The sequence below is a fragment of the Anser cygnoides genome, chromosome 10 (assembly GCF_040182565.1).
Source record: "Anser cygnoides isolate HZ-2024a breed goose chromosome 10, Taihu_goose_T2T_genome, whole genome shotgun sequence".
NCBI classification, from domain to species: Eukaryota; Metazoa; Chordata; class Aves; order Anseriformes; family Anatidae; genus Anser; species Anser cygnoides.
Genome location: NC_089882.1, coordinates 11,552,170 through 11,578,977, shown reverse-complemented (window position 1 = coordinate 11,578,977; position 26,808 = coordinate 11,552,170). Strand labels below are relative to the sequence as shown.

Sequence of the window (26,808 nt, the reverse complement as noted above, 5' to 3'; positions counted from 1 at the left end):
TCTCGCGAGACCTCCCCTCGCAGGGACGCCGGGCGGAGGGAGGCGGCGCCCCGCCCTCACCCGACCGGAGGGGGCGGAGAAAGGGGCGGGGCTTGAGGAAACCACGCCCCCTCCCTCCCGCCGCCCCGGTCCGCTCCCCCCCGCCCCCGCCCCGCCGCCGCCGCCGCCGCCGCCGCCGCCGGGCCCTGCGCGGAGCCGGGAGCTGCGCCCGTGAGTGCGGGACGGGGCCGGGCCGCGCCGCGGAGCCTTTGGGGGGACCGGGGGGCGCGGGGCTGAGCGCCCCGGGCCGGGGCCGGTGCCCGGTTCGGGCGGGGATGCGGCGGGTGCCCGCTCGGGCCGGGACAGCCCCGGGGGAGCGGGGGGCTGGGGAGAACGGGAGGTGCCGGGGGGGCTCCGGCAGCCCCTCGGGGGGCAGCCCCGGGCCGCTGGGGGCTGCAGGCGGAGCGCGGCGCTCCCGGCACCGGCTGTGCTGAATCACGGCCCCCGGGGGGGTGCAGCCGCCGTGCGCTGCCCCGGTGCAGCCCCGCACCCCCCCGGTGCGCAGCGCCCCCGGCCCCGGGGCGTCCCCGCGGGGCCAGGCCGGCGGGAGGGGGATCCCCGGGGGGTCGCGGGGCGGGAGCGGGACCGGGACCTACCCGGGGTCCCGGGGGGCTCACGGTGGGGCCATTGCGGGGGCAGCGGTGGTGAAGGCTGAGCGCTGACCTGAGGAGCTCAAGGCTGAGCGAGGCTGCACTAAACCACGGCAGTCACCGTGCCTTGGCGTGGGGAGGGTGAGGGATGCTCCCCCGGTGAAGGCGGCCGCTGTGTTAGCAGAAGTCTTGCAACCTCTGGCTTCACAACCCGCTGCCTCCGTGCCCCGGGCAGCTCCGTGCTGTATCACCGCGCCTCTGCGCTGCCGCCTGCTCCCCGGCCGTGCAGGGCTGGGGGGGACGGGCACTGCTGGCTCCAGCCCACTTTTTGGTAGTTCAGGTGGGTCGCTGATAGCGATTTACGGTAAAAACTTGCCTTCAGGTTTGAAGAGAGGCTCAGGAATAGAGGCGTTGTCCACTGACTGCGTAGCCGTGCTGGGAGCAGGAGTTGCGTTTTCTCATCTTTGGGGATCCAAATGTCAGGGGCTACGAGCTCAGCAAGTGGGCGAGTAGCTCGAAATACCACGTGTATTTATCTGTATAAATGCAGTGCTAGCTTTGTACAGTTCCTGTCAACTTAATGTTGATCCTGAAACCTGCAATACCAACTGAGGTTAAACACTTTGTATAGACATTGAATAGTTTGTGTTGTAATTTTGCTACCAAACTGTCCATTAAAGACCAATGCTCCAAGCAAATCCTTCAGTTCATATCTTGGAGAAAACTAGCTGAAAAGCATTCAGGACAGCTCAAGTGGCACATGCCTCTCGACTTTTAACTGCTAGGTACGTTTCTCCTCCTTGGTGTAGCTGTGTATGATGGTACAAACGCTACGACTTTCTCCAGGTGCAGCGTGTAGCCTGTGGCCATGACCAAGTGTGGTTGATGTCCGTGGTCCCAGCAGTGAAAACGCTTCCCAGTGCTGCTGGCATCCCCCGGGTCCGTCCCGGACGTGTGCGTGTCGGTTCGCAGATGCAGACCTTCAGCTGCCTCTCATTTGCTTTCTCTGAATCTCTGTTTGCAAAATGGTTGCACGTTAGTAGCTCTGTTCCTGGGAGAAGCCCTGCTGAAGTTAATGGGACTACCTGTTGCAGTAATGTTGCTAGTAAATAGCCTTGTAATCCTCTGAGTCATAAAATATTAAATAAGAGTGAGCGTTTTATGAATGCAGGTATCCAATTTGGTGCATGTACTATAAAACGATGACTTGGGTGCTTTTCTTCGAAGGTACTTGCCTCTCATTGCTAATTTCTAGCTCTGGATGTGCTTGGTGCAGGGCTATGACAGCTCCGATGACCCTGGTAATGCTGCATGTCTTCTCCCCACTCGCAGAAAAAGCTTGATGAAAGCACGGCTGTAGGTTGACACGATCGATGCGCTCCTGCTCTCACCAAAGAGCGATGCCCTTAAACGGTGTCAGCAGTTTGTCCGGCTGAGGTTCATCCCACACGGGTATTCCTGGCGGTTATTAAAGGCAGGCTGTCCTGGGCTGCATCCATGTGTCGCCTGCTTGTTGCGGTGGGGATGGTTTCTCTGCCTGGTTTCTGCCTGGTGGCTGTGTGCTGTGTGACCCGGACCAGCGCTGGCTGGGGGCCGCCGGTCCTGGAGTGGAGATGGAGTGAGCGTCTGCCCGCCCACACCCGTGCATCGCCTTGTTTCGTTCAGGAGGAATTTGGAGCATTGTTGAAAGGCAAATTGTGAATTCCCCACCCTTGTTGTGATGTGGTTTGCTTGTCCTTATCTCAGGTGGTACCCGAACAGCGCTATTTTTGCCTGTGAAGTTGTCTGGAAATGCAGAGCTCCCCGGCTGGTGTGGGGAGCAGCGCGTAGCTGTGGTCACGTTCAGGCATTTTAGGATGGCCTCCTTGTGTCATCGTTTGTGCTGCGCGTTTTGCTCCACGGTGAGCTTTGCCAGGTGGGTCTGTGCGTGCCTGGCGATTCTTGATCCTTACAGAAAGGTCGGTGAGACTTCTCATTGCCACTTCTGTGTTGAGGGCTGGGTTTGTTTCAGCTAATTGCTCTCGTAACTTACTTACTGTGGTGCTACGTAGCAATACTGTGATCAAAGATCAGTTCATGATCAGAAAGTTGCCGTCATACAGGCAATTGAATCTGTTTCTTTCACTGAACAGTCATTGATGGGAAAAAAAAAGTCTTGATTCATCTGTACTTGGGACTCAGTGAAGTTCCTGGATGGCTGAATTATTTCATCTTCAAGTGAGTGTTTTTCTTGAAAATGAAATACCTAGGCTGGTCTCTCCTATGATTTTAATGCATCTGCACGCTATACTGATGTACATGACCAGGGGAACAGCTATAAGTACGCGTTCCTTAAAGGAGGGGAAAAAACCCCAAACCAGAAACTGGAATGTGAAGGGTCTGGGCTATTGATAAAAGCTAATGAGCTGTGCTTGAGTGACAATTCAAAATAGAGAAAACCTGAACGACTTCAAAAAAATAATTACAGACATTGGCAAAAGAGCTCGCATTCCAGGTTTATCTACTGGTGGGGGTGTGTGATTTAGTATACTTTCTTGAGGCATGCTCCATCGCTAATTTGTAAAAATAGGATCCTGGTATGACTCGTTCTGTACCTTAATTCCTTAGTCTTCTGTTGTCTGACCTCATGATTTTCATGCAGTGGTTTTGTGTTTTCTTCTCTTGATATACCTCAGGTGTAGCTGAGGCTGTGCCCGTGCTGCTGCCCCCCAGGCCTGGCCTGTGGAGACCGCTGCGGGCAGGGCAGCGGAGCCCAGAGCAGGTCGCGCCGCGTTGTTCTGTGGAGGATGGCAGAACTTGCCTCGTTTTCTAGCAGTGAGAAGGGCAACGGTTGGGAATTAACCGTGAACCGTTCATTTTTTGAGAACGTAGGGCCCTGTCTCAGCTAAATCCTACAGCTGCTTTTAGCTGTGTCCGTGCGCTGAAGTTTGCTGGTACCGGGGATGGGAGCAGAAGCCTTGGTAGCTGTGTTGTCTTTAAGATGTAAAAATAAACAAAACTGCAAAGCTGCACCCTACTTAAAACAGGCTGACCTAAATTTTCAGCAGTTCTAGCAGAGACGCAGATTCTGGGTAGGGAATTTAGGCTTACTGACAGCTGGCTTCTCTACCGGGGTGTCCCTTGGCGTGGTCAGCAGGCCACCTTTGGAAAGCCTCTGCTGGTGCCTGGGCTCATTCACGGCCCCTGCCTCGAGCTGCAGGAGCCGGGCTGTGGATTTTTCTTGCCGTGCTTCTGTGGAGAGAGTCCCCTTGTTATGCAAGTCAGCGGTTCAGCATCTTCTGGGAAGTTACAGCGTGAACCTCTTCTCAAATTACTTTCGTTGGAGCGTAGTTAAAAGGATGTTTGATGTCCTCTTGCTTGTCCCTAAAGAGATTTCTTTCGAGAGCGTGTGTCTGTGCAGTCCATTCGTGCGCTTTCTTTGTAGATTAATGTTCTTGCTATCAATTGCAGTTCTCCACTATTGAATTATTAATTCTGCAGTGAGAATTTTTTTTCTTGCTGTTCATTCTTTCACGCTTGATTTATTCTTCTGCACAGTTTGAAACTGGAGCACGGGAATTTTGACTGGCGTTCCTGGATCACGTGCATGACCCCAACGGCAAATAAGCAAACATTTTTAATTGGGAAAAGGACACTTGTCTTTCAAAGTGCTCAGTTTTCCAGGTGAAAAGTAGTCCGTTTGTAAATGTAAATTATCCTCAGAGGCACGTTGCGTGTTGTTTAACAAATCTGGGATGGTCAGAACAGCCAGCAGAGTGGCTCTCCGTGTGCTCTGGAGGCAGTCCTGTGGTAGCGTGGAGGGAGACGCAGGGAAAAGCTCGTTTGCAGATTCTGCTTCTAATGTGGCTTTGTAGCTGAATGCTCTCCTGGCAGAGAGCCTGCCTTTGATTAGAAAGCATTCCCCTTGGTTGTTCTTGTAGATACTTAGTCTGCCATGTTTTGTTGTTTGTTTTGTGTTTTTGTGTGTGCTTTCTCCTGCAGGGAGATAATAGGAGGTGAGCTGCATATCCTTTCGACAACCTCCTGTTAAACTTGGAGTACCACGGCTCAAGCAATTGAACAGATGGATAATGGAGACTGGGGATATATGGTAAGCGATCCCGTGTAGATGTGTGTGCTGAGCTGCACGACTGGGCTTTCAAGATCTCGAGGTAGGAATCCTTGCAGATCTGTCTTGTGTAGATCCAGAGTTTCAGTTATGTGAGAAGAAGAACTGCGTGTTAGAGGATCTAACTGGAGTGCTTCCCCTCACATGCTGTTTGTGGGGAGTGCTCCTGTTCGTATTTCCTAGCAAAAATCAGTGAGTACTTAACTGACCGTTAAGCTTGTTGTTGCCATTTTCCTAACACACAAAACCTGAAAATAGTTTGTGCTTCTTGCATATAATTTTAAGGACTTCATCATGTTATTTATAAGGAAAAATATTTTTCCTTTAAATCCTGTCCTAAACCAGATAAATGCATCTTATTTTTCTCCTCTTCTCATTCTCTAAACATTCTGCTGCCATGCATATGTCTCTTTTTCTCTGGCTGGCCTCAGTCCTGATTGTTAGGATTGGTGGCCAGATGGGATTCATGTTCCTTTCTCTCTTGCTTCCTCATGTGCTATCTGGAAGCTGATGCAGACTGGCTTGGTGCTCTGCCCCCTCTTCTATGCAGCATGCTCATTTTCAAATAAACATTTCTTTTGAGAGTTAAAAGCTGGAAGATTTTTGTTTGCTTGTTTTAATGATGCCTCTTAACCAATGCATCGATTACTTTGTGAGCTCTCGGTCTTGGGCCTGAACTTGCACTGTCTTCCTCTTTTGAGGGAGAAAAAGAGGCTTAAGACTTGTTCAGCTCATTTTTGTTGTTGTTCTTCCTCTTGAACGAGTGACAGATTTTGAAAGTAAGGAGCACTGATGGACCTCATTCAGATTAATGTGTTCTTCAGGAAATGTCTCTGTTTTCATTTCCCCATCTGTAAAATAGGAAAAAAAACTTGTTGTTCAAATGCAAAACTTAATTCTGTGACAGTACCCCAGTTAAGATTTCTAAAGCATTCTGGAAATGTGCTTTCTGAATGTTAAGTGTGATCCTGTCTACTTGCCGGCTGTGCCTTGTTGCTGGGTGGCTTGGATTTGCTCAGGTTTGAACACCGCTTAAAGGCTCCAAATGGGAGAAGCGAGATTCTTCCTGGAGCCTGCAGTTCTCAAACAGCATTTGCCGTGTGTGTTGGTGAGGTGATTAAGTCTTCTCGCTGTGGCTTGACAAACTCTGCACTTTCTCTCTTTCTAGATGACTGATCCAGTCACGCTAAATGTGGGTGGACACATGTATACGACATCCCTCACCACTCTAACGAGATATCCTGACTCGATGCTTGGGGCCATGTTCAGGGGAGACTTCCCCACCGCCAGGGACTCTCAGGGCAATTACTTCATTGACAGGGATGGACCACTTTTCCGTTATGTTCTTAACTTTTTAAGGACCTCAGAGCTAACTTTGCCACTGGACTTCAAGGAGTTTGACCTGCTTCGGAAGGAGGCGGACTTCTATCAGATCGAACCGCTCATTCAGTGTCTCAATGACCCCAAGCCTCTGTATCCTGTGGATACCTTCGAGGAGGTGGTGGAGCTGTCCAGCACCCGCAAGCTGTCCAAGTACTCCAACCCGGTGGCTGTAATCATCACGCAGCTCACTATCACCACAAAAGTCCATTCCTTACTGGAGGGCATTTCAAACCACTTCACCAAGTGGAATAAGCATATGATGGACACCAGGGACTGCCAGGTTTCCTTCACTTTTGGGCCTTGTGACTACCACCAAGAAGTGTCGCTCCGAGTCCATCTGATGGAGTACATCACAAAGCAAGGCTTCACGATCAGGAATACCAGAGTTCATCATATGAGCGAGCGTGCCAATGAAAACACAGTGGAGCATAACTGGACTTTCTGTAGACTGGCACGGAAAACAGATGACTGATTCTGACTCCGCAGGAGCCATTTCAGTGATTAGCAACTTAATTGAACAGTAAACCCAAGAGAGCCTGGATTTTGACTAAAGCAACAATGTGGTCTTTTTTTATACGAGTATTTATTGTTTATCATTAAGGACTGGAGGAGTTTCATTCTCTAGCAGCTCTGTCCTTTTGTCCTGTCCAGAAAAAAAAATGCATGTGCCTGTTCAGTCAAGACACCTTTTTGTTTGAAAGAGGGAGTCTGAAGAATTAGTACAATAGGGTATTTTGTGTCATTAACACAATTCTCTGACGCAACTTAAAGTGCTAAAATTACCTCTGTTTAAACGGTTTCTAATCCATCTAATGCTACACCACTGGGAGCAAGAAACAAACAGAATTTAGGAGGCAGATGGGGAGAAGCTGCTATCATGTAGACTAATTTAGTTTTTAAATCAATAAACAGTATTGTAATATTCTGCAAAAACAAATCCCACCCTTTAAAAGTACTTGATAAGTACAGTTTCTTACAGTTATGACAACTGTTTCTTTCTATGCATATAAATCAAGCAACCAAATATTATCTGTAGCCATGGAAATATGATTAGAAATATTTATATTGGATTCTGAGTGCAAAATGTCCCTGTGGTAGAATTCTTATTTTTAATGCCTGGTGCAATATTACTCCCAAGTGTAATGCCTGCCAGTAAGAAGCTAATAAAAATGTGAAATACAGAATACTATTTTGTATTTTGTTTGTCTTCTAGAACTCTAGTGCTTTATAAAACCACCAAAGCATGTTATTTGGTGCTTCAGAGTAGTGCAGATGCTCTGGTAGGGCTCCGTTCTCCTCTGTTACTGACATACTTTCTTCCTTTTTATCTTAATCAGTTGATCCAGCTGTCCTCATTACAGAAAAAAAATCTTATGTTTGGAAAACTATGCGCTTTGACCAACAGAAAGATGGCAAGTATTTGTACGGACTACAGGGATGGGGATAGAGGGAACACAGAGACTAAATACTTGTAGCTACTAGTCAGTGTTACCCGATTTCAGTGATTTATCTAATAGCTGTGGATATCATATATACATGATTCTGTATTTTAACTGAAGTACTGTTTCTGATGCTGTTTGATTCAAGGCACTCAGTTTCTGTGTTCTTTCCTAATTTCATGTAGTCATTTCTGCTTCTCTTGGGCACTTGGTCACCATTACTTGTAGAATTTCTGGTTATGCTCTAACTTGAATGCTGTTGGGAGTAGAGTTGATGTTTGTTTTGACTGAATGGATTACGTTCTCCTGTGACGTTCTTGTCACAAGTGTTTATTACCACAGCTGCTTTGATTTCTGGGCTCTTTGGGGACCTAAAATGGGGGTCTGGAGTTTTGTGGCTGTTGCTGGCTCGTGAAGCCTGGAACCTTGCATCCCAGCTCTCAATCAGGCTTGTCTCAGTGTGTATTCCTCTGTCATGTTTTGTCTCCCCTCTTCATACGATTTTGACTTTTGTAGCAAGTGATAGTAAGAGCTTCATTCTTCCAGAGGTGGAAAAGAAAAGCTGAACTGATGAAGCTCAGGAAAAATAGTTGTTTCCTGCCTGCAACATATGGTAAGAAATATCTGTGTTAGCTGTTGTTGAATTATAATCACAAGGTCTTCTTTGCAAAACTTCATTTACGAGCAAGTTAATGATGGGCCTGGAACAACCTGGCTTTTCATAATTATGAAGTATAATAACTAGAGAAGTGGTATTCCAAATAATACACTTTATTGGAATCCAAGATTTATCAAAAGACAGTATGAGCAGCTCTATTAACGGGAAAGTAAATTCTGCAGATAGGAGTTGATATCGGCTTTGTCTGAATCTTCATTAGCAAGAAATACTTAACTGCTGAGCAAGTTAAGAGCTTTTTACATTGTTGAAACAAGTGCATTTTCTAGCGTGCTTCCTGATATAAAAGAGTAAGTTGTTCCTAGAAACCAAGGACCATAATTTTACATTCCTTAGGCTTTTCACTAAAGATTGCTGGTATTTTTTTTTCTGAAGACACTGTACAGTTAAAAAACTGAGGCTGAGCTCATCGTCTTTTTTTCCTTAATCTACATGTAGTAGATTTAAAAAAAGAATAAGACAAATGGTTCAGTTTCTGATGCTATCTGAACATTTCAGTTAGAAAACAGAAAAACCAACGCTATTTCTGACTAGACTGCTTCATAAAAGTGGGTACCACTCACAGTTGTTTGGCTTCTGTCTGATTAAATGCAAATGGCTGGCTAAGAATCATGTTTCATACTTGTAGCAATTGCAAATAAGGAACTGATGATTTATCTCTGATTAGCTAATACTGATGCTTCAGAAATGAACTGCCGCACAAAGAGCGGCAAGAATGGTGTGCCCTTCATTTGGATCATGGTCTTCATAATTTCGATAGCTTGTTGTGAAGAAGTGGTCGCAAATACTTTTCATAGGCTGGGCTTATCTGTTTGGAAAGAGAATGCAGCATGGAATTAATGGTAGTTAAGGAAAAAAAATTATAACCTCTTCCCGCTTCTTAAGACTGATCTCTGAAATGCAGAAACTGGACTATGTATATATATATACGTATATAAAAAATCTACTTCAGGTATGTGCAGGATCTTTCCCCATCAAGTGCACTGTCCTTCATAACCAGTACACAGTAGTTCTCATACCAAATGGGACAGCATACTATTTAACTTCAAAAAATGTGCTTGAACTTGAATGTTTGCTAAAGGCAAGTTTTCTGTTCAGCTGTAGACTTTCAAAGGGATCGCTGATTACAACAGTAAAAGTTTCACTTAAGGCAAAATGAGTTTTCAAATAGCAATAGCCATTTGCATCATGCAGGATTTTACATTTCTACACAATATGGATGAATGAAGAAGTGAAAGTAAAATGCTAAAGATGAAGGGTAAAATTGCCTTGCTTAACATTTATAGTCTTTTTGGTTAAACATATTATTAAAAGAATTAAGTATTGCACCTGTAAAAGTACCAGTGAATGGAAAATACCCTGCAGTTAGATAGAGTTGTGCCATAATATTAACCATGTAAACAGACTGTTGTTTTAGCTTATTTTGTACAACGTTACATCAGTGTCATAACCTTAAAAACAAAAACCACACCGGTAGCATGACAGTCCAGCTCCCTTGTACAAGTGCTAGTACTTTGCGTCCTGTAACTCATCACCATATTGTAGTTGCCCCTCTATCCCACGAGCTGTTGCATGTCTGAGCTAAGACCGTAGGTGGCATAATTGGAGTATCGCAGTTCACTGTTCAGAGCGAGATACTGAGGATTAAGAGGTCTTTTGCCATTTAACTTTTATCTGTATAGCCTTGATTAAAAGAAAAGCAAATGATTTCTGCTCTGGCTAATAGAGAATTTGCTAGGCTGTAATCCAGCACCTGTACCTGCTGGTTGGTGGGTGACTTCTGAGCCCACTCGTAAAGCCGTTGGTAAACGTTTCCATCATAACTGCCGAGTGCAGAATTCAAGCTCTTGTCTGTGAAGTCAAAAGCATCCACTAGTGGAACAGCATCCTTCCTAAGGAGTAGAGGAAAGGCATTCGTATTAGTCAAGTAGGTATTGCTTTGTAAGGGAGGAAAATAAACTGAATGTTGGTTGTCCACGTTCCTTGGTCTAAAATGGTTGTGGTGGTTTTCCTTTTGCCTAGTCTATAGGGAAAATGCTGCTTGTTTTGATTCCTCAGAGGCATGTTCTGTTAAAGCCCTGAGTTAAGTCTTAAGCTTATCACCACTTCAATTCTGTGATTAATCCTGAAAATACTTGCTGTTTGGCTCAGTCCCATTCAGCTCTTGGTTATGGTGTATTCTTGTTTCTCTCCAGGTGACTTAAGTAGGACCTTACACACAGTAGCAGCTCACTTCTCTGCACCAGATGTTAATCTACTCTTAACAACACTGAGCAGTGAAAAGATCAGCCCTTTGTGAAAGAGCCTATGTGAGCATTGTGGTAAGTTAAAACCTTAGCATACCTCGGAAGTCACCTAGTAATAAATAGTGTCAAGTGGATGCATCTGATCTGGATGTAGTCAGAATTGTTTGGGTACCAGTTACAAGTCACCAATGGCAACAGGCTGTATTAGCTGCAGCTTAAGCAGATTTTGCACTGTATGAGCGGTTCCTGTAGCTGCTTCCTGCCAGTGCTGTTTTGACTACATATTTTCTTGCTTTTGCTCTGCCGCAAATGGTATATTCAGGATTTCTTGATTTATAACTCACAATTTCATTTTACAGGACTTTAATTTAGTGATGGCAGCGGAGCTGGACCCTTATATTTGTTTTGCTGTGAAAATGAGCTCTGTGTAGATGTTTCAGTGAATTTCTAATGCTGCCAGGCAATGAAAATAAAAACCGGGTGAGGTGAATTGACTCTGGAAATGTTGCCATAGGTACAGCAGTACCATTTTATATTTATTGCAGGGACAAACTGAATGGCTGTGTAACTCCTCTTGAGCTGGAGTGGCTCACCGAATGACACCCAGGAGGTCCAGGTATGACGCTGTGATCATGTCCATTTGAGCTCCAGATATGTATCCATCATGCAGAAAGAGTCCTGCGTTTGAGAAGATACCGTGTAATGCATACAGATCACAGAGATGTTTCATAATCTTCTGGATGCCAGCCTTGTTCTCAAGTTTTTCCACAGTCTCTACAAAGTTTTTCACAGTGATGTAGTGGCAGTGAGCCTGGAAAACAAATACAATCAACAGTGAATGCACCTCTAAACACTTCTAAGTAGGCCAAGTGACTCAAACATTCTTGCAAAGAATATAAAACCTTTTCATTTCCCTGGCACTTTACCAGTCTGTATTCTTTGTCTGCTGGTTGACTAGGCCTTTTGCATTCATGCCTTACTGCTACAGTAGAGGAGAGAAATTGGGGGTATAAACAGTCAGCACTAGTATTTGTAAACTCTAGAAAACTGCTTCAGAAATCATGGTGGTACCTCACATATTTGTGATGAATACTCCAAAGAGTTTGTATGATGGAAACCCACTGAAATGTGCTTGTGTTAATTTCTAGCAAGTGAATGTTGGTTATATACAGCAGAAGAAACTCCTGTTGGGCTCATGGTACATTGGGTTCAGTGGCTATACAGCTTCAGCTCTGAAAACATCCCTTGCTGTTGGAGTAACATCCAAACTTACCTCTTGCTCTTGTTGTTTTAAATAAACTAATAATTTCGGGGTGAGACAGGAGCAGATTGTCTGCTGACTTGCAGAAATACCATCTCAGCACAGCTGAGCTCCAGAGTAAGTGAAAGAGGATGACTCCACCTGTTTGAGGGGGTGACTCTTGTTATGTTGACATTCCTCTGGGTGGTTAGTGGTGTTGGTATCTGCGTGGTTTCACTCCTCCGTTGTACAGTTCTCCTCCCCGGTGTGGGTGTATCCAAGGCACACCTGTGTTGCAGCTCCTCCTAACAGCATGGTCAAGCAGTGTGGAGGTCAGTGTGGCCTGCAGAACCTGCCTGAGAAACTGGGTGTCTACTCAAGCAATTAGAGTGTGTGGAGTCTGCAGCAAAGCCGTAACTGGTGTCTGAGCCACCTGGCTGAGAGCTGGCAGGCAGTTGTTCATATGGCAGTAGTGTGGGTTAGGCTCCAGAGAAGGTGTGGAATAAGTAGTAAATACAGAAGTGCCCCAAGAAGGCAGCAGGCTGTCAAGGTTTTAAAGCTATGGGAAAGATAAGGTTTTTGGGCAACTCTTATTCTCCCTGAAGATATCTAAGAAGCTCTGGGGGCCTGGATCCTGTTTTCTGAGAAGCCTAGCAGCACAGCTATCACTTAAAATATAACAGCTAGGCATGTGTGTATGTTAAGCTCTTTGGAAACTGTTTCCTTCTGTCTAGCCTTGTGCCTAGGTTCTTCTCCTCCATCAAGAGAGCCACATTCCTCTTCTGAAATGTGGTCTCTCTTTCCCTTCATTCCAGAGACTTTGGCCACCAATTTGAGCAAGCAGAGGAGGAAATGTCTCGTTAATGTTTGTGCACAGGGAGCACTGGTCAGAAAGTCTTTTCTGGAGTTAATCTCTGAATAGGAATGTTTTGTTTCAGTTTCATTCCACTAAAATGTATTTACATTTAAACATTATTAGGAAAGTAATTTTAAAAATGTTGCTTTGATTAAAGGAGCTCTCCTCTTATTGTTGAGGCAATTACACAGTTATTCTGCTCTTTTGGGGTGACACAGCACACAGGTAACCACAAATAATGCTACTGCAGAGAGCTAGTCGTACAAGATCACTTACTCAGTGAGTTCTTGTTTTGCAAGATTAAGTAACTGCGCTTATCAGTATGAGAGGATCAATGCTTCTAATAGTTTTGGAATAGTTTCACCTTCACTAAGAAAGAGTTTGGCTCATCAGGGACTGAATACAAAGTGGCTGTTCCCGTAGGCTATTTCCTACTATGTGAGCATCTAGACAATACTGCTATGTTTAAGTATGCGTAGGGTTCCTCTTTCCCTGCAAGGGGCTTCTTGCTAAGTCCATTTCAATTTGGGTTGGCTCTGGCTGAACCACAGATTACAGCAAGATGTTTTTCATTAAAAATTGAATGAAGCTAAAGTAAGCCACAGATCTGTTTCAAAATATTCCTTTCCTCATTGAAGGAAGGAAGGAAGACCTTCACCATAATTGTAGGCAAATTGCACTTAACCACATTAAAAAAGAATTTTGCTTCCTGGAGATTCTGAAGTATCAGTGATTTTGGCTTTCATTTACATTTAGGACCCTTTCACCCTCTTGCTTTCTTTTCTGCTTAGTTCTATACTAACCACTTGCTTGGGGGAACTAATGCTGATCCTATTTCAGCTGAAGGAGTGCAGATTGCCTATCCAACCCATGTGAACTGGGAGTTGTTTTTAGGCCTCTAATTTGCCTTTGCTGATTTAATTTCTTTCATCAGTAATTAACACTGCATTATCACAGCTTTTCATTTTTTCCCCCTGCATTTATCTTTCCTTGTAAGAGCAGCAGATGTAAGAAATAACACACGTTTCACCCTTGTGGTAACTCTACCATCCTTCAGTAGGGTGGCTTTGGGGAGGCTTTCATCTGAAAGCCATAAACAATGAATTCTTATTAAAAGCTAAACATAAATTGGAGATGGTGTCCTCTCATTACAGGCCATGGGAAGTCTGATTCTGCTACTGGTGGCAGCAGAACTGTGTGTTTTATCTCCCTTTTGCTTCTATCGCCTCTAGTGTTTTTCCACCTGGCCTATGCAAATTTTTGTTCATAGTAGGAATTTGTTTCCTACTATGATTTTCTGCTGTGCAGACCACAATGATGCCATGGTCTTTGTGGTGTCCCTTACATGCTAGCAGAAAACAACAAAAAATTTTGAGACTTTTTTAGGCTAATTGTGCTGTTTCTATTTCATATTGTATCACAGTGATGAATGTCAACTAAGCATGTGAATTTTGCTAACCTTTGCAGCCTGTACCAGCTGTACCGTGCACTCGTTCCAAGCTTCATGCTTTTTGACTCCTGACTGAATCAAGTCCTGTAGTTTAGCTGCTGTGCTGCTTAAGAGTCTGGAAAATTAAAAAAACAAAACAAAACAACATAATACTCGTATATAAACATAGCAGCCCACATGCGCTCATTTCATACTCAGACTTGTGCATGATCATATGTCAAAATGGCATTTCAACATATGAATTGAGAGAAGTTTGATTATGCAAAATCCGCACCCAGACCACCCAGGTACTAAAGGATTTCTGCTTTTAACTTCCATTATAGCTTACTGGGGTTCTTCTGAGTTTTTCTTAGGTTGTGTTTAAGGATAGCTTGCAAAACAAAATAAAACAATGATAATATTAGATTATGTTGTCTCTGCTTTTCTAAAGAGGGATCCAAATCCTGCTCCCATTTACAGCAAAGCTTTCAGAGAATGACTGTGTTTTTATACCAGTTTGAATGACAGTGGGATTGCTTATCTGTTTACTTGACTTTCAAAGATGACACCTATATGACCCATAATACTAATGTGCGATACCATTTTCAATTGAATAGCTGAATGAGTAGTTGAAAGGCTACAGACAGAATGAGAGGCCCTGTGTTTGCTGTGGTATTAATTGAACACAAATGCCATTTTGTCAGGTACATGAAATTTTAACTTACTGTATAGGACTGCACAAGGTCCAATTGCTTAAAGGTGTTACTGGATGACAACTCAGTGATGTGGTCTGGGATTTACTTGAATGGTGTCATCAGCTTTGTACAGAATCAACTCTCTGGAATATAGTTTTTATGTAGCACATGGCTAAGAAACTTTTGATGTTCTGAACATGAAAATTTCATATTAAACATTTGACATGGCTGTTAAACCTGTCTGAGGGGTTAAGGCTTCCTTTTCTATTTCAGGAGCAGATGGTGCCAATTCTTGTGGAATTTGTTATTCTACCGCTCTTTAAATCAATGAAGAAGCTGAGCTCTTAACACATTTCTGCTGTCAAACAGAGAAACCTTCTCTCCCGTCCTTTGTACTGACCTGATTGCTATGTGTTGGTAGGCCTCCACATAAATGTCTGGATTGAGAAAATCCAACTTGTTCTTGGCTGGACACTTCCCAGGTTTCACTGCAGCCAGATAAGTGACAGATTGTGGAACGGGCTGGCCAGCACTAGCTGCTGCGAAGCACTTAATCAGGAACCTGGGAAGAGTGTAAAAATCAGAACAGTCCACTGTTGTGATCTCCATACAGCAAATGGACATGCAAAAAGTAGAGTGGGGCTTCCCTTGATTGGGTGAGAAGCAGAGAGGTGTGACCCATCCCATCAGTGGTCCAAAAGGGACTGAACAAGTGATGAACTTTAGTTTTGCATGGTACTTGTGGTCAACTGATCTGTGATGGGTCTCAAGGGTAGCCGGGTAGCCTGTTCACTATATTAAATGCTACAGCAAATCTGTAGTAATGCTTTTTTTTTTTTTTTTAAGGAAGGAACTTCCTGTGGCTATTAGCAGCCTCAGCAGCATGAGTATAGCCCATCCCTGGAAGTGTTCAAGGCCAGGCTGGATGGGGCTTTGAGCAACCTGATTAAGTGGGAGGTGCCGATGGCAGGGGGGTTGGAATGAGATGATCTTTAAAGTCCCTTCCAACCCAAACCCTTCTATGATTAGATATATTGTCATCTTTGCAACCTGAGACTCAGTACTGGGAGTCTTAATGGTGGCTTGAACACTCAGTCACATAGTAACAGACATGAGGTCCTTTCCTAGTGCTAAACATGCATCCAAGGAGCATTCCCCACTCCCCTGTTTTTTTGGCACCTCAGCTATGACCTGGTGTGACTATGTCTGGCCATGAAAGGTTACAGCATTTCTCGCCTGACCTTGCTATTGATCCTGTGAGAAAAGGCAGTAATGAGTGCAGAAGTGTATGCATGCAAGCACAGAGCTATGTGGTAGCTCCTTTGTCTGTGAGAAGTGTACTGGTTTTCTCCTTCTAGTAAAAAAGCACGCTATTAAAAGTTCAAGCAGATGTGGTTTCTTTCTCTTCTGTTTCATCTGCTCTGGATAATCATCAGTCTGGTGTTCTTGGAAGCATGACTCATCTAGAATTGGTATCCAACAACTTTGCCTTCTCTGCATCAAACTCACTTTACCAATATCATGTTCTATCTGTTGCTTAAAAAAAAGAAACTACAAAGCCTGTATAGCAATGCTTTTGCTGCGCTACTAGACTAAGAGGAAAATGAGGTTATGCAGAACAGCACCTGCATATGTCCCAAAACCAAAAATAGAAGAGAGAATCCAATTCCCACACACCTCCATGCCTACTAGACAGAAAACATGAATAGTTATGGCCTGAGTTGTATTTTTAGAGGATGCTATGAGAAAGGAGTGGCTGGTTTTACTGGTTTTGGAAAAGTGGTAGAAGCTGAATAAATTAAGGGGCAGGTTTTCATCTGAACAAATTTGAATTGTTACCTGGCAGTTTGCAGGAGCAAAATTGTGTTCTCCCCTTCATAGATACAAGAGGCAAGTATTTTAGTGTACAAGGAAGGGAGTCCACTCAGCAAAGAGTAACCATGTCCTCCGCATGCCCTGAGGCAGATCTCCACTCCTGCAGTACAGTACTGACTAAGCATAGCTTTAAAGCCTGAAGAAGATGCATGAAGCTGTTTAAAAAACAAGTAAAAAATCAGATCATTAATGGTGAAAGTGTTCTAAAGCAATCCTCTGAATATGTTCACAAAGGGTAAAGTTTTCTTTTTTGATTTTGTACAATTTCTGGTCATGAGTTCCTTTGCATGCCAGTGCAACACCCAGTCCCCAAGCATGGCTCTTGGTTTCTGACTGGGATGCCACACATGCCCATGCTGGGCATGGTGTGGTCAGCTTATGCATTTTTGGGTTTCTCTCAACCAGCAGTGGCTTTGGCTGCTCTTGTTAGAAGCATGTGTTCAATTTAGGCTTCCAGTTGCAAAATCGTATGTTGTATCTGCAAAGTCACATTTTTGGTTTTGCCTGTGCATTTGTAGATGAAATTGTGAAATAATGCTTTGCACCACCAGCTACCAGGAACGATGTTTTTATCAAATAAACATGCTTTGCAAGGACATTGCACTCTGCAATAGTTCCCAAAGCCAACAATTTGGGGCGGTAAAGCAAATGCTGTTGCTGACTGGTTGTGAGCCTAGGACAAGGCATTTCATCCTTTACTGCTTCAGCTTTCTCCTGTTATCTAGTGGTGAAAGGAATGCTTGTCCAGTTTGCTAAAGTACTTTGAGACTTAGGGATGAGAAGGGCAATGTTAAGTGCAAAACAGCTGTCGGAGCCAATCTTGCAGCAGCTCACCTCTGGCAGCGAGCTGAAGTTCCTCTCCTGGATCTCTTTGTAGCCCCTGTCAAACAGCTTGTGCAGATAGTTGTTGATGAAATGGAAGGCATAGGCTGCTGCCAACTGAGGCAGCAATTTCTCTTGCTGGGTCTGGTAGTCAAGGATTTTTGCTTCTTCTTCCCTGTTGGAAGACAGGTGATGAAGTATGGAAAGCACAGACACATGCACAGCTACTGTTAGATAGTTCACCTGAACGTTTTTCATTACCAAGAAGCAGTACGTGAGAGGGACTCAGCCATCTGCTTAGTCTCCCTGCTCTCCCCGTCCCTGTGCTGCCAGCTTGCTAAGCCGTTAGACAAACAAGCCCAACTAGGAAAAAAGTGATTTTTCTTCTGTGTTGGTGAACCAGACTGTCAGACTGGAAAAGGCTCTGCGTGATCAGTCAGTACAGAGAAGGGGAACAGAGACTGCAGGAGAGGAAGAGGAGGAAGGGCGGCAAGTTGGTAGGTGGTGTAGACAAGGTGGAGGCACTGCACCCTGGAAAGCTTTTGGTTTTCAAACTGGATCCTCTGGTTCTGGGTGTAGATAGGAGAATGCCAGCCTCAGCTGATGCTCCTGCAAGGCAGACAGAGGTAACTGTGCTCTGACATTGTTTTCTGATCAATCTAAAATAGAAGTGACGAGGTTATAATTAAGCTTGTCTTAATAGCTGCACCTATGCTTATTTTTTGTCAGTTGTTTCAACTTTCTGATTCAAGTAGAAAGCAGAAAATCTTCTTTCAGGTAGAATTACCTTTTGAATGCATAGTTTGATTAAAAACAGTTTCTTCTCTGCTAGGTCAGACTCCTCAGTTTCTTTGAAAACACTTGAGTGTTAATTATTTTAAGCTTTCTGAGCTTTTTTTTTTTAATGTTCTTTATGGCTTCTGCTGCATTTAGAATATTTAGGACTTCAAGTGATGCAATTGGTTGTCATAATGATTCAGCATGCTGCGTTCCTGTGTTTGGTTTGCATTTGAAACAAACCACGTTCTCATTAGGAGATTTAAGAGGAAATTTTTGAAATCTACTCAAACGAAAATACCTATTTAAAAATTACAGGGATTTTTCCCAGACTAAGAACATTCACTGTTGTAAAATGTGGATATTGGAACTGTAGATGTTGGAAACTGTTTTAACATTGCATCCATTAGTAGGGTGGTATAGAATAGGAATTCAGCAACTTGTCTGCTTTGTCTGGATTCTGCTGAGTTATTGGGAGGCCAGCTGAGAAAAATAGGTTGCCTGTGTGAATTGCTGAGCTATTCAAACTATGAAACTTATCTCAGATAAATCTGTAAACATATTCTTTTGTACTTTGACTGAAGCTTATTAATGTAAATATCAGGAGAGCATGTTTGTAATATTCTTCCTGTCTGGGACAGGAAATAAGCCAATGAAAGCTGAAAAGTAGAAATACAGAGTGGTGTGGTGGAACATGCTGTGAGGTCCCCTTCCCACCGCTGCAAACTTGCATGGCATTACCCAGGATTTAACTTGGACTGCCGGCGAACTGCAGAGTATCTGATGGCAATGGTGCAAGCTTTCATCAGAGGTAGAATAACTTCATCTGAAAGGAGGGAAACACGTAGTGTAGTCATAGTGAAATAATTAATCTTCTGTGACCCACGTCTTATATAGGTGCCATCTGGCTGAACCTAGAACAGAGAGAGGATTTTAGATGTCTTCTTTGATACTGCAACTTCTTCCTACAAGGGACGGTTGTGTAAGTTCTGTGCGTACAATAAAATGAACATTGAAATATTTCACTGAGAGCAAAACTAAATATTTCCATGTGTGATGCGGGAAACCTGTCTGTTTGAAGAGACACATTCTTACTGCTTTTGACTTGGATTATCTTCCGCCAACCCCTAACCTTTGAATGTGGAATTCCTGTTGCAGATTTTCACTTAGGATTCAGATAACTTCTACCCTTGATAAAACTTCAGAGACTTGCATACACCTCAAAGGGAGACTTTTGTACTAAATTTAGGCAGGTCGCTGTCGTCTCTCTGGCTGTGTGATGAGAGTCTGATTGGTGAGTCTGTGATTTGAATGCCGTACATACCTCACAAAACTTGTTCAGCATGTTCTCTCTGGGGATGCGCACATTCTGCAGCATGAGGTAGCCATTGTCAATGTGCTCAAAATTCATTTTGGGACCAATGTCTCCTGCAGTTATGCCTGCAGCATAAGAAAACACATCCCGTTTACTTCCACTTGAACTTTTTCCTTTTTTCCCAAGTTTGCAGCAGGCTGGGGATCCCAGAGGAAGGGCATGTTCAGCTCTCCTTCTTCCTCAACATGGTTGGTCTTGCCTGAGGGATGCAACACGCATTTGAGTGCTTTGTAGTAGCTTGTTTCCGTGATCCTGCTATGGTGCTGGCAGGGGTCAGAACTGAGGTGTTAATGCAGAAGTGGTCAAAGCCACCCAGGCTTCTGGTTAAGAACAGGGCTCTGGATTTGCCTAAGGATGCAATAAATCTTTCTTTAGATAAAGAGGCTGTGGTTTGGCAACTATAACCATCTCTGCTCGCTCTCACTGGGCCCAATGTTTTAGAAAACATTTATGGACAAAACAGGCAGAGCACCTGCAGAAGTGCTACAGCGTGTGGCACTGTTTACCTGGGCACAGTGAATGGTCCCGAAGGCTGCGCATCTGCACGATGAAGGGATGCACGCCGTAGCACTTCCCATGGACGTAGAGCTGAGCAAAGACCACTGTATGGGTTGCTGACCTTCCCACTGTGAGAAGAAAAACAGCCACATTGCCTTGAGACAAGGCACGGTACAAACACTTTCACAGTTCACAGCAGTCAGTGCTAATTGTGCACTGGGTGTTGCCCAACGTCACACCCACCCCTGGCGTGGGTCTGGGTGGGTGTGATCCACAGGTGCTGGAAGCTGGAGGATGCCTAAATCTGCATTCTGAGCTGCTCTTGGCTCACAGAAGTCACATAATGAAGCCTGGATGACGAGTCTGCATCACCAGATGGGGAAAAAATAACAAAAGTTCACGCGTTACTGAGGGAATGGGAAGTGCCGTCTGTGTCTGTTGTGAATAACTCCAGTTGTTACTGGAGATGCTGGGTTTGTATGGGGAGTGTTGCTGTCAGACCCTGGGGCACTGCAGGTGTGGTGCTGCAAGGGAAGAATGGGAAGTACAAAATGATGGTGGTGCTCTGCACCTGTGTACTTCTCGAATGTTAGAGGACGAAGGGAAAAAAACAACTATATGGTGAAAATAAAAAGGGAATGCTCAAGCTGCTAAGCAGGTCCTCCTGCAAAGGACAGAAATGTATCTCTGTGTTCCTCCAGTTACCGTGATGTGCTCTGTTCCCTTGTGCAGGGGTGCCTGGGGTGCACATCGTGCTCCTTTGTTTGGGAGGTCTGGGAGACCTGCCCTCCCAGGGCTGCAGGGCGCTTGTCCCAGTTGTGCCCAGTTGGTGCTGACCAAGTCACCGGACACAGCAGGTAAGCGTCTGATGCAACTATTAACGACTGACTGATTTAAGCTTTTCCTGTGAAACACCTTCCTGAGGGGAGCTGGGAATTTCACTCTTGAATTCTTCATGCAGAGACTGCCTGTTGTTAGGGATTATCTGCCCGCAGCTTTTGGTCACCTGAGTTTTATTTACAGAGAAGAGGAGATTGATTCCTGCAGAAGCAGGCATTTTCAAGGGCTTTAATAGATAATGGCCGCTTCCTTCTGGCCTTTAAACTTGTACAAAGCCCTTACATCTGTTATTTGCCTCTAGATGTTTGCATCTCTTATTGAAGTCCTCTGCTGGCACCTGGGCCCTCAAATGTGGAGCTTAAGCAAGGCAGACCGAGGAACTGAAGGAAGCAAATGAGGGAAACCAAACTATTGTGTGGTACTTACTGTCTCCAGGCCACCACTTCATTGCAGAGATCTTTGGTGTGTTCAGTATAAACTCCTGTGTAGTGGTATCAAAGACTGCTGTTGTTTCCAAACCCTGAAGATAAGTTCCTTAAAAAAAAATTAAAAAATCTCCTGGTGTATCACAAGGGTGATTAGAGAGAGGGGAAGCTCCCTGGAAACTGGTGTGTGTATAATCAAGCTTTTGGGGTTTACTCTTTTGGTGAAAACCATGAAACAATTCCACAGCAGCCCCCCAGCACAGCATCTCCTGCAGAGATCTCTTGAGCCAAATTGTACTTGGGCGAGCTGCCTGGCTGGTGGTGACTGTCCCCCTGAGCTGGTGTGACTGCCCGGCATCTAACCATAAGCTTTCACCCTAGCTCGTGTTATTTTTTCCATGCTGGCAAAACCCAAACCAGGCATCTCCAGCTTGCTAAGGAACCAAAGGTATCATTTTTTCCCCCAGCCACCCCGCTTCTGTGACGCATGGACAACTTGAACTCAAATCCCCTGAGAATCTGGGCTGGAGCCTTTCATCCTACAGAAACACTGTGATCTCCCTGTAGCCTTACCGTGTCCCAGTTCAGTCTGGGCATAACTTCCTATGAGCTGGTGTTTAGTGGCAAGAGGAATCCATTTGGCAACCTGTTCGTCAGAGCCCAGGACCGAAATACTTCTCATGAAGACACGGTGAAGGAGAAATGCCACGTCTCCTGCAAGCGCCCTGGGGAGAAGGCACAAGTGGTGTTTTTACACTGATGAAGTTCCAGGGATGTGATTAATGCGGCAATGACGTGGTGGCAGTCACTAGGCAGTACCACCTGCTGAATTTTGATTTCTGCATTGTCATACTCAACAGAACGTGCAGCATCAGTACAGCATTGCAGGAAAAGCGTTCTTTCAAGCTGGTTTTGTTCCTACTTTCATAACATACTTTGCTTAAATGTCACTTGCTCATTATTTCACTTGCTTTTGGAGGAATTAGCTGTTCTGAGTAGCAGATGCTGAGCTCCTAAAACACACAGCCCAGCTCCATCAGTCCTGCGTCTCTGATAGCTCTGTAAACCCTTCATCTTTTTTTGACTTCACAGGAGTTTTTTTTTCCTGATTATTGAAATCCCATTTTAAGGCTGAGCTAAAAAAAATAAAAAATAAGCCCCCCACCCTAAAACATGGTAGGCTAAATTACTTCCCATTCTGGGGAAACACCTCAGTATGTTGGTTTGTTGGCTGTACTCTTGCCTAGATGTTAGCTGTCGGTCGCTGTCAGAGACAAAATACTGCAGTTCATGGGGCTTTGGCATGACTTGATGTGTGTTTTCTTGTGGAAAAATGTAAATCCATCCTGTAACACCTGTTTTAGTGTCTGGTCAGGTCCTTTGCCATCTGGCTGGCTCATAGGGCTACATGCATCCTAAAAAGCACCACTGCAGAAGCTGTCTATGGCAACTTGGGCACAGTGATTTCCATGGTGCAAATCAGATACTCATTTGCTTTAAGCTTTTTGGTTTTTGTAAGAAACCCTAAGAAAATGAGGAATACAGAATATGGTTAAATCGCCTCACAGATAGGAGTACAAACGCTCTCACACCTAAAAATAAGCGCCTCTGCTGTTCTCATTAGTTTGGCTTTACTGCAGTGCTCTCAGAAGTATCCGTTTCTAGACAGGTAGCTTTTATTTTTAACAAATGACTGTGAGCTTTCTTTTATGCTGGACCTGAGAGAGAATCGGTTGTGTTGAAAAAGGGGGGAAAACTATGAACAAAGAAGTTAAAGGGAAATTGCTTTGATTTACAGAGATAAACTTAATAACCCACCGGCAGCCCATCCAGAAATAATGTTACTGTATCTGTGATTTCAAAGCTGGCTTTTAAAAGTGTGTGGTTCAGCCTGTCCAGCACCAGGACTTTTGTCAATGATAAGTTATTGCTTGCCTTGTATTTCATAAGAAAAGAGCTGTCCTTCCACGCAGCCTGTGCTCTTAATACAGCAAAATACGATCACACAAGGCTGGCACTGCTCTTGGCATCAGGGGGCCTGATGACAGCAAGCATAGGTAGGACAGACTGTTTTCTGAGGTTTTTAAAATTTGGAATATCTTTATTCTGAGAGAGGAGCAAAGAAGTGCTTTTTATTGGGAATGTAATTATCAAGTAAAAGAGCTCTTGATGGGAAATTTCCCATTTATCACTGTAGGAGGCATAGCTTGGAATTATAATCTTTCATATGATGAAATACTGGAAAGTGACTTTGAGTGTCACTGATGATTTGTAAGGTGCAGACGTTGCTCTTTTGAATGAGGCTTTTCAACTTGCCCCTTCTGACTGACAGTGCAACCCCCCCAAACTGGCAGTGTGCACTGGGCAATAGCAGCGTGCTGCCTCTGCTTAGCAAAGGGGGAGAGAAGGTGGGGCAAACAATTACAAAGCGGCACTCAACCCCATGCAGAATGTTAAGAAAAAAATGTGAGGCATTTCGTTCCATTTACCTATAAAATAAATAGTGTTTCGTTGTTGTTGTTTGTTTTTAATGCAATATGGGTTTTCTAGGTAAAGAAAATGTAATGTTAACTTTGTCTGGAAGTCAGTAACATAACTGGAACAGTAACACTTAATGGCTGAGGACCAGTATGAGAGCTGTGGCACAGGTAAAAACTTGCTGAAGTGAATATATCACGTTGGTGATGTGAACTGCTGGGATCTATCAAGCTGATCTATCATCTGGAACTTCTCGAGAAGTTCCCTGATGCATATAACAATTTTCCCTTTACCCAAGCATGCTGCTGAAGTGAAAACCTGCAACATGTTTGTATCAAAACTTGATCTGTTGACAGTTGGCCTGTCCCAACCTTTGATCAAGCTGATTCTTGTTGGCAAGCAAACCTTTTAACCAAAAGTTGTACATTTATTAAAAAAAAAAAAAAAGTCACCTGTAGATATATATAAATTCAGGTCCATCCTCTCTCCATCCCATCTCATGCATCTTTTTTTGGAGGTGAACGGCCTTTCTGACTGCTGCTTCATACCTCTCATTCTGGGTTTGGAAATACTGATTTTCCCTGCTAAATACAGGGTCACACTCGATCGCTTCAACTGTAAAGCAACATGGAAGAGTTTATCTGTGTGGGCTGGAGAGCAGCATGTAGCACCTCAGAGTCCCCCCCATGGAGCCTTGTCCCCAGGGGTTTGGTGGGGCCGCAGAGAGGCACATCTCCTGTGATTTAGATCCGACTCTTTTACCTCCATATTTGAGCCTGGCTTCAACCCAATACAAAGCTGCCCCTGCTGTTTTCTTGTGCCAGCAGCAGGACTGTGCTCACTGCACCGCAGAACGGGCACAGGGTCCCCGCCAAGCGCCCTACAGCCTGCCAGCACTCAGCGTGCAAGAGGTGCCTTTGTGCCTCAGGAAGAGAACATCGTGAATCCATGCACATGAAGCATGCAATTACACTGACCTTGTTCCTTTCTCATCTGATAAAAGTATAATGCAGGTGTAGCTATCCCTGGAGGTGTTCAAGACCAGGTTAGATGACACCCTGAGCAACCTGATCTAGTGGGTGGCATCCCTGCTTACGGCGGGAGGGTTGGCACAGGATGATCTTTAAGGGTCCCTTCCAACCCGAGCCATTCTATGATAATTACAGAGACAAAAGCAAACAGCATCCCGGGCGCACCCACCTCAGGTGTGCCACCTGCACAAGGAACTTCCCACCCACACAAGCCTCTTGCCGGGAAGGGTCGTCCAGCTGTGATCACAGCGTGATGCATGTCGCTGTGAAGCACCCCTAGCCCCGGCGCTGGGACAGATGCCCACCTGCGTGACCCTCAGTTGCTGTATCCCAGTTTAACCTGCCTTGGAAGAGACATTGGGAAAGAGAACAGGGATGAGGAAAGGCTTCAAAGTGGCTGTGGAGGAGTCGTGTTGATTTACACATGCAGGGGACCTAAACTCCATGCTCCTGCTCTCTTTCAAGGCAGTAAGCGAGCACCTGGGAGTACAAAATCCACCGTGCAAAGCGGCAGAAATAGCAGGAGCGTTGTACCCTGGTACTGACCCGCAGCTGCTACCCCAAGGCTCACTCACCGACCGCCCTCCGCACCCGCGTGTGCTCAGCTCCGCCATCCAGCACGGTGGTCAGCCTCTCCACGCTGAAGGAGGCCGTCTGCCTCTCGCTGGCGAGGTCGGGATTCACGCCGCCGAGGCCGAAGCCCTGTGCGTATTTGCTGGTGTCCAGCAGAGCCATCCTGACGTCTGGAACCGATGGGGCTCGTTAGTCGCTGGCACACCTTTAATCGTCTGTGGTGTTATGTGCAGCGAAGAGTGGGGCTTAGCCTGTGGATTGGCCCATGCTGTGGGCTGGTGCACGTAGGTGGGCTGGCCTGGGGCACGGCTTGCACAGGGCTGCTTTCTGCAACTATTGCAGAGCGCCGCAGTCAGCAAGATTAAGTGTACTTTGTACACAAACAGGCACGCTTCCATGCTGGTTTAAAAAAAGAAGCACTGCCTTGTCCTTGTTGCAACAGGGGTGGAAAGAGAAAGCTTGGAGCACTCTGAGAGCTCAAAATGCGGGTTGTATGAGTGTTTTGTTTTTTTTTTTAGCAAACTCTTCACTTTCATCACCTTGTCCTTTCCCAACGTTGTGAGAGGAGTTCGGACTTGCACGTTGCACAAGTACATGTTAACGGTGACGGCATTCCCAGCCCCTGCCCCGTCCCCTCCCCAGTATAGGCTGTGACCTTCCAATGCCTGTTGCAGCAGGGGTGTTAGTAGTAGCGATAACAGCAAGGGGAGGGAGTGTTACTAACAATAATAAGCGTTATGGGGGAAAGCGTTAATAAAAATGCGATGGGGAGGAGCAGTTCTTTGTCTAGGCAGAGAGCTGCCTGCCTTGCCACGCTTTTTTGGGGCAATATTACAAAAAGTTGGATCTTTGGGGGCTTGGCACCGCCTCTCCCACCCCGCGCTCTGCCGGGGCCCTGCCCCTCAGCCGCCCGGGCCTGCCGCCCCGCTCCCTGCCCGCGGCCTGCCATGGCGGCAGCCGGCCCCTACCTGCTCTAGGGGCCTGCCCGGTCGCGGCTGCCGGCGCTCCCGGGGCCGGGGCCCTCGTCGCCGGGGTTGGCAGCGCCCGCCCCCCTCGGGGCGTGTTGCCGAGGCCGGGGCCGGCCCCTTTCGGTGGGGCGGTGGCTGCCGGGCTGCGGCGGGCTGGGCCTGGCGAGTAGCGCGGCTTCTCTTCTCGGTCGGAGGAGAGCGTACACAGCATGAGCTGCTCGGCTACCTGCCCTTGTCCCAGTGTCTTTATATATATATATATATACATTTTTAATAAATAAAACTGTAAAATCGCACAAAGCACCCTTATTCTGGATGGGAAGCCAGCCACGCTGGCATGAAGAGAGGAATTTGCCACTTGCTTTGGGGCCTTTTTGTTACCTCTGCGATCCCAGCGACCTTCCTCGATTTAGCAGGGCTTAGATGTGGGTTGTGGTTGTTGCTA

The 26,808-nt window shown here is 45.5% G+C and overlaps 2 protein-coding genes across 4 annotated transcripts; one reads left to right on the top strand and one right to left on the bottom strand.

Annotated features, from left to right (window-relative positions):
* Window positions 1–79: 79 nt before the first annotated feature.
* Window positions 80–18,848, top strand: KCTD6 (potassium channel tetramerization domain containing 6). 2 transcript variants are annotated; one of them, XM_067003231.1, is made up of 5 exons: window positions 80–210; window positions 4,611–4,719; window positions 5,906–8,172; window positions 10,431–10,556; window positions 11,027–18,848. In XM_067003231.1, exons 2-3 carry the CDS (start codon window positions 4,693–4,695, stop codon window positions 6,590–6,592), a joined length of 714 nt encoding a protein of 237 aa, XP_066859332.1. In that variant the 5' UTR covers window positions 80–210; window positions 4,611–4,692; the 3' UTR covers window positions 6,593–8,172; window positions 10,431–10,556; window positions 11,027–18,848. The 2 variants fall into 2 exon arrangements, with proteins under 2 accessions (XP_066859332.1, XP_013035772.1); XM_013180318.3 differs by lacking the exon at window positions 80–210 and adding an exon at window positions 562–4,292.
* ACOX2 (acyl-CoA oxidase 2) lies at window positions 8,315–26,497 on the bottom strand. 2 transcript variants are annotated; one of them, XM_048072219.2, is made up of 15 exons: window positions 26,364–26,497; window positions 25,398–25,565; window positions 24,244–24,406; window positions 21,887–22,038; window positions 21,315–21,422; window positions 20,057–20,176; window positions 19,500–19,615; window positions 18,917–19,089; window positions 17,411–17,573; window positions 16,541–16,731; window positions 15,102–15,263; window positions 14,037–14,142; window positions 11,075–11,292; window positions 9,995–10,127; window positions 8,315–9,043 (listed from the first exon to the last, which is right to left on the bottom strand). In XM_048072219.2, exons 2-15 carry the CDS (start codon window positions 25,555–25,557, stop codon window positions 8,981–8,983), a joined length of 2,028 nt encoding a protein of 675 aa, XP_047928176.2. In that variant the 5' UTR covers window positions 25,558–25,565; window positions 26,364–26,497; the 3' UTR covers window positions 8,315–8,980. The 2 variants fall into 2 exon arrangements, with proteins under 2 accessions (XP_047928176.2, XP_047928185.2); XM_048072228.2 differs by lacking the exons at window positions 8,315–9,043; window positions 9,995–10,127; window positions 11,075–11,292 and adding an exon at window positions 11,781–12,026.
* Window positions 26,498–26,808: the final 311 nt, after the last annotated feature.

Coding starts and splice junctions, on each gene's coding strand:
- ACOX2 (XM_048072219.2), bottom strand. CDS start 25,557: ATGGCTCTGCTGGACACCAGCAAATACGCACAGGGCTTCGGCCTCGGC. Junction 10,128..11,074: donor GACCTCCTGGGTGTCATTCG/GTGAGCCACTCC, acceptor TCTACTCCTTAG/GAAGGATGCTGTTCCACTAG. Junction 9,044..9,994: donor AGTCACCCACCAACCAGCAG/GTACAGGTGCTG, acceptor CTTTCCAAACAG/ATAAGCCCAGCCTATGAAAA.
- KCTD6 (XM_067003231.1), top strand. CDS start 4,693: ATGGATAATGGAGACTGGGGATATATG. Junction 4,720..5,905: donor ATGGAGACTGGGGATATATG/GTAAGCGATCCC, acceptor CTCTCTTTCTAG/ATGACTGATCCAGTCACGCT.